Source organism: Symphalangus syndactylus, chromosome 7 (assembly GCF_028878055.3).
Source record: "Symphalangus syndactylus isolate Jambi chromosome 7, NHGRI_mSymSyn1-v2.1_pri, whole genome shotgun sequence".
Classification (NCBI taxonomy): domain Eukaryota; kingdom Metazoa; phylum Chordata; class Mammalia; order Primates; family Hylobatidae; genus Symphalangus; species Symphalangus syndactylus.
The window spans coordinates 8199658-8212086 of NC_072429.2; the positions used below are offsets into that span (position 1 = coordinate 8199658).

Here is a 12429-nt window from a genome sequence, read left to right on the forward strand (position 1 = left end):
TCCATTTTCTGGAAGAAACAGCATCTGAACTCAGAGCCTAAATACTTGCCCAGTGACCTTTAGAGTGTGGGGAGAAAGTGAACATTGTCTGATGAAGGCGAAAAAGTGGAAGTAAGGGTGAAAGTCATAGGTTCATTTTACCTCCAAGGATGATGACCTGAGTTCTACATTGTTCCTGGGCCTTCTGGTGGCTGGTAACCAGAAAACTCACAGAAGCAGGCACACCCTGGGAGCTGAGCTGTGCTTGCTATTGGCTACATTCTGAGATAATTTATAACATTTTTCAGTAAATTGCAAAAGCAGTGGTTGAATGACCTTTACTTATCAATTTAATACAGCAAAGGTAATCACTTTTAATGAGAAAAACAAGTGAAATACCATGCGTTCTGTGACTTAAAGTGACTTTAGATCTGACTCAGAGTTTGGAACAAGTAGTCAGGAAGAAAACTGAAAGATAGTATGTCTGCATAGTTTATGGAGTGATTTTCTTCTCAGGTGAATGGCTTAGAAAGCAGAGAAACAATTCAAAGTCTTAACCATGAAGTACAGAATCTGCTTTAAGACTATTAAAAAACATTTTAGTGACAGTGAGGTAGCTATGGATCACCTGTACATATTTCTTTTCTAAAACATTCTTTCTAGTACCACTGGCTTGCATAATAGTTTCAAAAAATAGATTCCTAGATTTATCTGTGTCTGGATTTTATGGCTGTACTTGTACATAAACAGCAGGCTTCCCAGTGATGCTCATGAAAGCTGGTAGCTGTTATCGTACATATACGAAAGCTGGTAGCTGTTATCGTACATCACTAGACAATCAAATACTAACCCTGCAATCTTAAAAATTCTCGGTTTCATGGTAATAACTTAAGAACATACGAATAAACATTTTACAGAAGCTTTTCTAGCATTCCCAAGGTTACCCTGCATCATGAAGTATCTGATGTTTGATGAGGTCTAACTCTGAAGTTCTACCCATGATTAACTACTCTTCATCACTTTCTCCCCACAATGAATTTTTTGATATTCAGTATGGAATATAACTTCAGTTCCTACATGCACTTATACAGTTTTTCTCAATTATGAGTCCTTTGATGATTAGTAAGAGATGAGCTCTGACTAAAAGCCTTCCCACATTCTTTACATTTATAAGGCTTTTCCCCCGTATGAATTCTCATGTGTGTCATAAGGGATGAACTCTGTCTGAAGGCTTTCCCACACACTTTACAGTTATATGGTTTCTCTCCAGTATGAATTCTCTGGTGCTGAATTAGAGCTGAGCTTTGGTTGAAGGCTTTCTCGCAGTCATTACATTTATAAGGTTTTTCTCCAGTATGAATTTTTCTATGAGTATTAACGCCTGAGTGGGAACTGAAGGCTTTTCCACATTCCTTACAATTATATGGTTTCTCTCCAGTGTGAATTCTGTGATGTATATTAAGCCGTGAAATCCAAGAGAAGGCTTTCCCACATTCATTACATTTGTAGGGTTTTTCTCCAGTGTGAATTCTTTGATGTTGTATGAGAGCTGAGCTTTGGCTGAAGGCTTTCCCACATTCTTTGCATGCATATGGTTTCTCACCAGTGTGAATTCTCTGATGTATGATAAGGGCTGAGTGATAGCTGAATACTTTTCCACACTCATTACAATGAAAGGGTTTCTCTCCAGTATGAATTCGATGGTGCCTACTTAGCCGCGATATTGAAGTGAAGGCTTTCCCACACTGAGTACATTCATACGGTTTCTCCCCAGTATGAATTCTGTGGTGCTGAATGAGAGATGAGCACTGACTGAAGGCCCTCCCACATTCATTACACTTATAGGGCTTCTCTCCTGTGTGAATTCGCTGGTGATTATTAAGAGATGAACTACCTTTAAATGTTTTTCCACATTCCTTGCATTTATAAGGTCTCTCTCCAGTATGCATTCTCTGGTGTCCAATAAGAGATGTGGTGAAACTGAAGGCTTTTCCACATTCACTACATATATAAGGTTTCTCTCCTGTATGAACCCTCAAGTGCTGAGTTAGGGATGAGCTTTGGCTGAAGGCTTTCCTACATTCCTTACATTTATAGAGCTTCTCTCCAGTGTGGATTCTCTGGTGTTTACTCAGGGAGGAACTGTGGAGGAAGATTTTCCCACAGATATTACATTTATAACATTTACGCACTGTGTTGACCCCCAGCTGTTTAAAGAGAACTGAATACTGCTGTGAATGGGGTCTCCTTCCTCTGGAAACTATTCTGGGTTTTCTAATAAGTGATGATTTTAGACCAAGGTTTTTCCCAAATTCAATACCTTTAAAGCTCCTCTCCTTCATGTAGACTTTTTTGATGGTAACTAACACTTTACTGAAAAGTCTGTTCTTTTTGCCTTGTTGCTTCTCTAACTTATCTTCATTTACGTAGGTTTTCTCCAACTTGAAGTCAAATGCGCCATCAATTATGAGTTTTTTCATGACTTCCTGATTTTCTTCTTTAGAAACTATGGTTTCAAACAAGCTTTCCCATCCTAAAGTAGACAAAACATGTAAGTCTCTCTTGAACTGAGAATTTTAAAAAGTGACATAAAAACACACAAGGATAGTTAGAAAATATAAAGCCTTGAAATCTTAGAGAAGGATGGGAAAAAGAAGAGGAGGAAGGAAGCAGGATGACAGACGTGTGGGTGGCAAGGGTCTGAAGAAACCTACATATAGGTGGGCTGAGGAAATTATGGGACAACAGGAGGAGCCAGGCTTGATCTATTAACAAAGCACAGCTCACTAGGGTATGAGGCCCTTCTGAGCACAGCCTGTGTCCCTCAGCGTCATCTCCCAGGGCAGCTACCAGTGCACTCAGGTAAATATCAAGGGAAAAACTGCAGAGGGGCTAAAATTAAATGAAAGAGAAGAGCTCTGTCAAACACAGGATGTCAAGCAGTGCTGCTCTAGGCCTCCTCAGAATGCTGTAAATAATGGCATCCACTTACTTAAGTAATATCTACTGAGTGCCTACTGTGTGCTACACAAAGGTTAAGACTCTGAGAATGACAGGGCACAAGCCAGACAAGGGCCTACTCTCAAGGTTTACATTCTAGCAGTGTGATACAGACAATGACCAAGTAACAAATCAACAGCAGTACAAAGGAGCAATGAGAACTGTAAGAAAACACAAAGTGCTGTGTAATAAGAGTGAATAGGCAACTATTTTAAACTGGGTGATAAGAAAATGAAATTAAAGATGAGATCTAAATAACAAGCGCCGGCCAGACAAAAGTGTGGGTATAAAGGTGATTCCAGTCAGAAAGAACAGTAACACAAAGGCCCTAGGCAGGAATAAGCTTCCTGTTTTCCGGGACATACAGCAGTCCATGGTAGCTGAAGCAGAGTGAACAAGGACAGAGTGTCGCCAACGAGGAAAAGAGGTGGGCCAGGCTATATCATGGAGCGTTTTCTAGGATACAGGAAGATATTGGAAGTTCATCAGCATCACTGAGGGCTAGAAGGGACATGAAACGACGTGGTTTTTGTTTAAAAATGATCACTCTGGTTGCTGTATGAAAAACAAACTGTAATGGGGCCAGGGAGAAAGAGAACAAGGGCAGCTGCAGAACAGGCAATGAGGAGGCTGCTGCACTCTTCCTGGATGAAGGTGGTGGTGGCTGGCACTGGCATGTGGTGATAAGAGATGGAAAGAGGTGGGCGTATCTGGGAAGTTAGGCAAGTAGCACTGGCAGGTATCTTCACCTACGAATAGAGCGCAGAGGCAATGAAATAGGGGACTCGAGGATGACTCCTAGCTTTTGGTCTGGGCAACTCAATGGACACCAACACCATTATCATGACATTGGGGGATAGTGGGAGAAAAGAACATTATTGAGGGTAATTTTTTGTCTACCTTTTTGGTTACTTAAGATACAGTATAAGAAATGGAATCATTGATTCAAAATAAATGTATTTTCTTTTGTATTTTATGAAAGAGCTTTTATTTTCTTAGCTACAAAAGAAAGATATCATTATAAGAAAAACACAGAAAACTATAAAAATGAACATATAGCTCACCCATAGTGCAGTTGTAATCACTATCATATGTGGGACGTAGCTCACCAGAATTTTCTGCATATAAAAAATCACTTAATTGAAAAATTAAAATGGGTTGAAATTAAGCTTCCTTTACCTCCATTTCACTTAAAAATCATGAGCTTCTCTCCATGTCAATAAATGTAGGCCGACATCATCATTTTAATGGCTATATAATATGTCCAATGCATGAAAACATCATCATTTAATAAATCCCTTTTTGAGAGTCATTTACCCTCCTCCTTTTGTGGCAGTGATGCCTCATGTTATAACAAACATTCTTTTACAACATCTTTGTAACTCTGCACAGTTATCTGTGAGGAAATTATCTTAAGATTTCTAGACTTGGAGTTGATTTTAATAAAGCCAGACCATCCTCGGAAAGATTGTACCAGTTGCAGTCCCACTAACGATACTGCTTATCACTCACAGCAGTGGCAACACACTGGGTATATATTTCTTAATCCTTGGTAATAAGGGAAAAATGGTAACTTGTGCTTTGTTGGAATTTCACTGATTTTTTTTTTTTTTTTTTTTGAGACGGAGTCTCGCTCTGTCACCCAGGCTGGAGTGCAGTGGGGCGATCTTGGCTCACTGCAAGCTCCGCCTCCCGGGTTCATGCCATTCTCCTGCCTTAGCCTCTCCGAGTAGCTGGGACTACAGGTGCCCGCCACTACGCCCGGCTAATTTTTTGTATTTTTAGTAGAGACGGGGTTTCACTGTGGTCTCGATCTCCTGACCTCGTGATCCGCCCGCCTTGGCCTCCCAAAGTGCTGGGATTACAAGAGTGAGCCACCGCGCCCGGCCTGATTTTAATTTAATGAAGTTGAATAGTGTTTCAAAAAATCCCTTGTGGATTTTTAATCCACATGCCTGGCCTTTTCAATCACAATACTCATGTCTTTGTACTGTGATGGTTTACTCTTGGTACCTTTGCCTCTTTATATTATGGCTTTGTATTCCCATAACCATCTTAGCAATATTAGTAACAGAGAAAAACTGGAAACTAAAATTTCCAAAAGGAAGGCTGTTCAATTGGCTTAACATACAATATAGTCCTCTCAATGAGGTAGGCCTCTATTCACTGAGGGCTGAATAACTGAAGGACATTCACAATTAAAACAGGCTCGAGAACAAACTGTATAATCAATCTTTCTGTGTCTCTCTCTTACTGTGTCTGTCTCTCACACACAAACACATTTAAACAAATACACAGTTTGAATGGGTAACAAACAACAATAATTGATCATAGTTGGTAAAATTCCAGGTGACTTTTTTTTGCTCCTATTTTTACAACAGCATGTAGAATTTGTACAAATTTAAAATAATTAATTTTTTAAAATGCTTGTAAAACAACACTGACAATGTGATACCAATGATTTATTTGCCAACCAGAAAGCTCAGAGTGAAATTTGAAACTCATTTACAGCTACCATTCTGGTCCTTACTACAGATCTATTTATTTTCTAGATGTCTGACTGAATTTCTATTTTATTATATCACTACTCTTGCAATCAATTGCCTCACATTGTTGATGGAATGTGGCAGAAACAAAAGATCCCTGAAATGAAAGGAAAGACTGAATCTTCAAAGCAAAGAGCCCAGTAAAGTGCCAAAGAACAAAGAAAAAAAAAATACTCTTTCATATAACCTAATGAAAAGTCTGAATTTCAAAGATAAAGATGATGTCCTACGAGATTCCAAAGAGAAGATAGAAAAGAAAAAACAAGTTACCTATATAGGAAATATTATCGGACTAATGGGATTATTTGTCAGCAGCACTCCATGCCCAAAGACAGTGGAGCAGTTTGGACAACACGAAAAGAAAAAAAAAAAGAATGCCAGAATTCTAGATCTAAAACACAAATCTCAGGAGAGAAAAAAACAACTGATTTTTGACACATACAGATATTGCACACATAAGCGTTTCTGAAAAACGTTACCCAAGAAAATATTCTAGTCGAGCCAAAGGGAAAAACGTGAAGACAGAGTTCATGAATGAAAACGCAAAAGTGAACTGACCCAGAAAGCCCATGCCCTGCCCAGGTGAGAAAAAAACACCAGACAGGTGGTAAAGCTCAACAGAGGCCTCCTCTACTGCAGAAGCACAGACAGAATTCACAGGAGAACGAATGGGGAAGCTGCTAATGCAGTCATCCAAGGGCATACAGGGAGTAAGTGACATGCCTTAGGAGCTGGGATCTGGGATGCATTATTTTCTAAATTTTCACAGAAAAGAGAAGAATGGCATGATGAGTATCTGGAAGCCCACTCACATTCCGTAACTTACCGTTTGTCACACCTTCTTTCCCTCTTTCATGTATGTAAATACATACACATATATCTGCTTTTTTTCCCCTGCTGAACCATGCATAATAAGTTGTATACCAAAGAAATCAAAGCAAACGATGGTTCCAAGATCAAACTATGAGGGATGTATTGTAGTGATTAAAAAAAAAACAATGTAATGTTCAAGCCACTAAGGAAAATAATTTAGGAAGAGAATCAATCCAGTAAAAGCAAGGAAAAAGGAAGATAAAGGAATTATAAACCTTTACACATGATATCTTGTATTACATATTCTGCAAATTACAAGACATCTGAAAACAGTGCAACCCATATTGGGAGAATTCAACCCTCCTCTGAACCTGATGGATCAAGTAATCAAGAGAGAAAGGATCCGCCTTCCCAGCACTCCCCCTGGCCTGGCACATCAAGGATACCCTTGAGCGCAGCCTCCTCACTGTGCCCTGGCAGTGGGAAAATGTTATGCCCATCTCCCAATTACTCTGTCACTCACCGAGATGTGCGCCTTGGGGAACTCCACTCTCCACCATCCAGGGGTCTTCTCCTTGCTCTAACTGGGAGATGACCTTTGGCTTGGAAAACAGAATCCCTGTTCATGAACAAGAAAGAGATGTGAGCGGCCATCGTAGCAGGCAGGTCCAGCCCCAGAGTGCCCAGGGCAGAAGGGCGGTACAGGGAAGGCGGAGGTTTGTTCTGAGACAGGCTTAAAATTGGGCTCCTAGAGGACGACCAGGAGGTGGTCTCAGGAAGAAATTTAGGGCTCTGGCTGTGCACTCCTCTCAGCAGGAACACCTTGTGGGGCTCAGGCAACAGAGCTCAGTGGGCAGAAGACAGGAAAAGCAGAGAAAAGACACCCTTCATCAACTCTACTAAGCCAAGGCCTCTCGGTACAACCAAGGGGAATGGCAATGGCCACTCTTGGAGCCCACCTGTGAGCTGACCTGGCCAAACCCTCCAAATGTGCCCCCTGAGGGTGCTAAGGTGCTCTCTTGGCAGATTCTGCATCAGGAGGAAAGTTCCTTACCCAGTGAGACCAGGATGCTGTAGTTCTCCAGCATCACCTCCCGGTACAAGGCTCTCTGAGCAGAGTCCAGGTGCAACCACTCGTCCTGGCTGAAGAACACGGCCACATCCCTGAATGTCACGGACTCCTGGAATGGCAAACCCACTCCTGTTCATCCAGGACCGTCCCCACAATGGGACGACTGAGAAGCAACCCTGTCACAACTTAGGGTTCTAAGTATTTCAAGTGTTTCTGGACAACTTTTCAGTTACCAAGCACACATTTATCATTTACCTATGGTGAGTGAAACACCGTCTCCTCAGGAAGCTTCAACACAGAGGCCAAAGAAGAAAAGCACTTGAACCCATGAAACAAAATCAGAGCAAGAAGACACTGAACTTTAGATTTGGAAACGTCCAATCACCTAGACCAAACCCTCATCTTACAGGTGACACCTGAAAGTCAGGTTTCGGAAGGAGGCACCAGTGCATTCACTGAGGGAGGTATATGTGGAACACCACCAGGCTTGCCGGGAAAGGCGGTCACTGAGTCCTAGTTCTGCCTCAACTTGGGCCATCTCTGAGTCTTGGGAAAGAGGACACTGACATTCACAGGAGGGAAGGCTATGAGAATGTTCCAGGCATGGCTGTGTCAGGAGAGGTCCCAGGTGATGGGCTACATAACCTTTCAAGTCAGAGAAGGGTGTGGTCAGGAGTCTCCCTCCCCACCCCAGAAGCTCGTGTTCTTCTACCTCTCTCCTCCTTCACTGGATGGAATGTCACTGCACTGAACTAGGGTCATCTCCCCTTCTTTTCCTGAGAGTCATCTTCTTGGCTGGGCACAGTGGCTCACGCCTATAATCCCAGCACTTTGGGAGGCCGAGACAGGAGGATTACTTGAGCCTAGGAGTTCGAGACCAGCCTGGGCAACATAGAGAAACCCCATCTTTGCAAAAAATAATTATTTTTAATTAATTGGGTGTGGTGGCATGTGCCTGTAGTCCCAGTTATTCAGAAGGCTGAGACAGAAGGCTCGCCTGAGCCCAGGAGGTCGAGGCTGCAGTGACGTGTGATCACACTACTGCAATCCAGCCTGGGCAACAGAGTAAGATCCTGTCTCTTAAAAAACAAAACAAAACAAAAGAATCATCTTAAAAAATCTTATTAGAAAATTGTAAAAGATCAACAAGCAAAACAAGAAGTGTTCGTCTAACTGTCTACCACCAGAAAAAGTTAACTTTTTGCTATGTCTCTTCAGATGATTTTCATGCAAATATGGTTCTATATTTAAATAAAAATAAAATCATGTTATACAAATAACTACATCCTAGTCACCACTGTTTACATGCTGCCTAGTAGTTCACTGTATAGATGATCTAGTTTATTTAACTCACCTAGTACTGGATGTTTAAGTTGTTTTCACTTTGTTAATACTCTAAAAATGCTGAATTGAGTATCCTGTACATAATCAGAAAGGCATACAAAGCTTATCTCCTTCAGGCATATTTCTTTTTTTCTTTTTTGTTTTTGAGATGGAGTCTTCCTCTGTCACCAAGCTGGAGTGCAGTGGCGCGATCTCAGCTCACTGCAACCTCCACCTTCCAGGTTCAAGTGATTCTCCTGCCTCAGCATCTGGACTAACTAGGATTACAGGAGCACACCACCAGACCCACCACACCTGGCTTTTTTTTTTTTTTTTGAGACGGAGTCTTGCTGTGTCACGCAGGCTGGAGTGCAGTGGCATGATCTCCGCTTACTTCAACCCCTGCCTCCTGGGTTCAGGTGATTCTCCTGCCTCAGCCTCCAGAGTAGTTGGGACTATAGGCATGGACCACTATGCCTAGCTAATTTTTGTATTTTTAGTAGAGACCAGGTTTCACCATGTTGTTCAGGCTAGCCTTGAACTTCTGACCTCAAGTGATCCACCCACCTTGGCCTCCCAAGGTCCTGGGAATACAGGGCCTCTCTTTTTCAAATTCCCAGTGTTAGGAAGGAATTATCTGACTCCTCCGTGTCTTTGTCCTCCACAGGGCAAAAACACCTAGATCTTTCACAAAGCTCTGGTAGTGGCAGTGGCCTGGCGTTGGAGCCCCATTAAGTTCTTTGTCAAAAAGTATGAGACCGGGGGCTGGGCGCAGTGGCTCATGCCCATAGTCCCAACACTTTAGGAGGCTGAGGTGGGCAGATTGCTTGAGATCAGGAGTTCAAGACCAGCCTGGCCAACTTGGTGAAGCCTGGTCTCTACTAAAAATAAAAAAATTAGCCGGGTGTGGTGGCACACATGCCTGTAGTCCCAGCTACCAGGGAGGCTGAGGCTGCAGTGAGCCGTGTCCGTGCCACTACACTCCAGCCTGGGTAACAGAGTGAGACCCTGTCTCAAAAAAGGAAAAAAAAAAAAAAGTATGAGACAGGCTCTTAGGCAAGGGAAACACCTTCCTTCCAGAGTTCATCAGCTACCAAGCCCTCGGGTCCTTCCCTGAGCTTCACTGGGTAGAGAAGCCCAACAACAGATGAACAAGTTTACCACGTCTAGACCCTGAAGGCAGTTCAAGCAAAAAGAAGCCTTCACTCACCTGCACCTGGGCTGGCAGCAACCTCCTTGCCATTTCTCCCTCCCTGCTGCCTCTCTTGGGGAAGGCACCTGGAATGGAGAAAGAAGCTGTGAGGTCTTTTCATCCAGCCTGCATGCCCACCCTCATTAGGCCAGACCAGGTTAGAAGCCATAAGCTGAGCACCTGCAGAGAAGGAGCCTGGAACTGCCCAGGCCAGAGGGGCCCTCAGTCCAGCCACCTAAACCAGTGTGGGAAGCAGGTACACAGTCACCGTACCTGCTACCTTTCTGCCAGCGCTTTACGATAAAGACGAAGGGAGCGAAGGGATGAAGACCATCTGCCGTGCCTTAACAGGGTCAAGGGCACAATCAGGCAAGGCTCATGCAGATAAAGCAATAGGAAATGACACAATATTCCACACATCTGCACTTGGATGTTGTTCAATACGAAAAACAGCAGTTGAAGAACTGATGCTCTTTTTTAGGAACAGCCAACCAAAAATTAGTCCTCTTTTCTTCCTCTTGTAAGATTTACTTCCTTTATCAAAAACAGTTATCAAAGCTGCTTAAAGGTAGCGTTACCCATTCTCCCCGGCCCCAAAAAAACAAGGGCTCAAGAAAATAGCATCACTGGCTAGAAATTGATTTAAAATTTAGAGAAATGGGAAGTAACTTAGCAAGTGGACATGGTTACGGTAAATAAAAAAGGAAATAGTTAAATCACTCTAGGACTGACTGTAGGAAAACACTGCCAAACGAGCAAGACTGCCAAAAACGAGTAAATATAAAGTTTAAACTCCGGGAAACGGAGTAGGGGGAGGCTTAAACCCACAAGCGCTAAGAGCGGAAAACCGCCTGGAGGGCTCTGGACCCTGAACCGAAGCGGCGTTTTGCAGTTTCTTTTCTGGAGCCGTTTCCCCCGGAGTCCGGCCCAGGCTGCGGCCCAGGAGTCCAGCGGCGTCGACGCGCCCTCCCGGCCTCCGCCAGGCCCTTCCCAGGCCACGCCCCCTCCGGGGCCGGGTTCACCTGCCGAGGCCGCCCCGACTCGGACGCCTGGAGCCGGGGCTCGGCGGACACGCGCAGAGGCAAGCCCTAGTCCTGGTCCCGCCGCGGCAGCCGCACGCCCTGGGCCCGCCCTCACCGGCAGCCTGTACCTGGGCCCGCCACGGCGGGGGGCGCGCAGCTGCACACCGCACAAGAGGCGAGCAGAACACCTAATTCAGGGACGTTTCCCGTCGCCGCCGGGCGCAAGTGCGCCTGCGCGCCGGAGAGCCGACGGGTTTCCCTGGCTGAACCGCAGCGTTTGTCCCGCCGGACTTCATTTCCCAGACGTCGCCGCGGCACCACCACTTACGGTGTCCGAGAGGGAACCACAGCGCCGAGAGCGGAGAACGCGGTCGGGCTGTGGAGTTCGAGAAGGCTGAAGCCGAGCCCCTCAGCTGGGCTCCAACTACTCTCCCTCCGCTAAACCACCCATTGTATTCGTAATTAGAATGACAACAATAGTAAGACGGAAAAGTGAGTATGAATTTTTAAATGTGGAAGACTAGCCGCTGCTGATTATTCGCAGGTGGTGGCAGAACTGTTACAGTCCATTCTGCAGTTTTAATTAAAAAGGAATTGTGTCTAAATTTTGTAATGAGCATTTCTTTGATTTATAAAACATTATCTCATATGCTTATTTTCATTTATTTATTTATTTTTAAATTATTCTTTCTTTTCCCAATTATGTTTTGAGGCTGTAGGGAAAAAATGAGAAAAACTTTAATATGGACCAAAAAATGTACTGGATATCCGGCCTGGAATGCCCTCAGGGACTACCTCAACCTTTTATTGTCTTGAAGCTATTTACAACCCTCGAAGTTGTAGAAAACTTCTTTTTTTTTTTTTTTTTGAGACGGAGTCTCGCTGTCGCCCAGGCTGGAGTGCAGTGGCGCGATCTCGGCTCACTGCAAGCTCCGCCTCCCAGGTTCACGCCATTCTCCTGCCTCAGCCTCCCGAGTAGCTGGGACTACAGGTGCCCACCACCACGCCCAGCTAATTTTTTGTATTTTTAGTAGAGATGGGGGTTTCACTGTTAGTCAGAATGGTCTCCATCTCCTGACCTCGTGATCCGCCCATCTCGGCCTCCCAAAGTGCTGGGATTACATGCGTGAGCCACTGCGGGCCAGAAAACTTCTAATTATGCAACTGTTCTTGTTTATAGAAATGCAGATTGATTGTGTCTGGTAGAATGCAATTGCCACTTCTCTACAAATGTATTGTTCTTTTGTTAAGATGCTATAAAAACTCTTGCCCTATGAATAGAACCTTTTGCGCATCTATTTGTAAATCCATTTCAGCTTATATATGTGTGGTTCTTTGAGTTTTCCTTTGAACTGATTTTAAAAATCTTACTGATTCCCTCATTAGTTAGATAAAAATCTTACCATCTGTCCATTTTATATTTGTATGAGAGCCATAATATTACCTTTTTTCCTTTATTCTATAACAAGGACTTAGTGTTTT

General features: G+C 43.7%; 1 protein-coding gene across 5 annotated transcripts; it reads right to left on the reverse strand.

The window, feature by feature from the left end:
- Positions 1–302: 302 nt before the first annotated feature.
- Positions 303–11204, reverse strand: ZNF879 (zinc finger protein 879). Of its 5 annotated transcripts, none has more exons than XM_055285009.2 (5): positions 11076–11204; positions 9944–10011; positions 7393–7519; positions 6862–6957; positions 303–2512 (listed from the first exon to the last, which is right to left on the reverse strand). In XM_055285009.2, exons 2-5 carry the CDS (start codon positions 9974–9976, stop codon positions 1077–1079), a joined length of 1692 nt encoding a protein of 563 aa, XP_055140984.1. In that variant the 5' UTR covers positions 9977–10011; positions 11076–11204; the 3' UTR covers positions 303–1076. The 5 variants fall into 5 exon arrangements, with proteins under 5 accessions (XP_055140984.1, XP_055140985.1, XP_063498511.1 ...); XM_055285010.2 differs by having other exon boundaries at positions 10948–11201; XM_063642441.1 differs by lacking the exon at positions 11076–11204 and adding an exon at positions 10199–10922.
- Between the last annotated feature and the right edge of the window lie 1225 nt (positions 11205–12429).

Coding starts and splice junctions, on each gene's coding strand:
- ZNF879 (XM_055285009.2), bottom strand. CDS start 9,976: ATGGCAAGGAGGTTGCTGCCAGCCCAGGTGCAG. Junction 6,958..7,392: donor CAGCATCCTGGTCTCACTGG/GTAAGGAACTTT, acceptor GTTCATGAACAG/GGATTCTGTTTTCCAAGCCA. Junction 2,513..6,861: donor TCCCCAAGGCGCACATCTCG/GTGAGTGACAGA, acceptor TGTCTACTTTAG/GATGGGAAAGCTTGTTTGAA.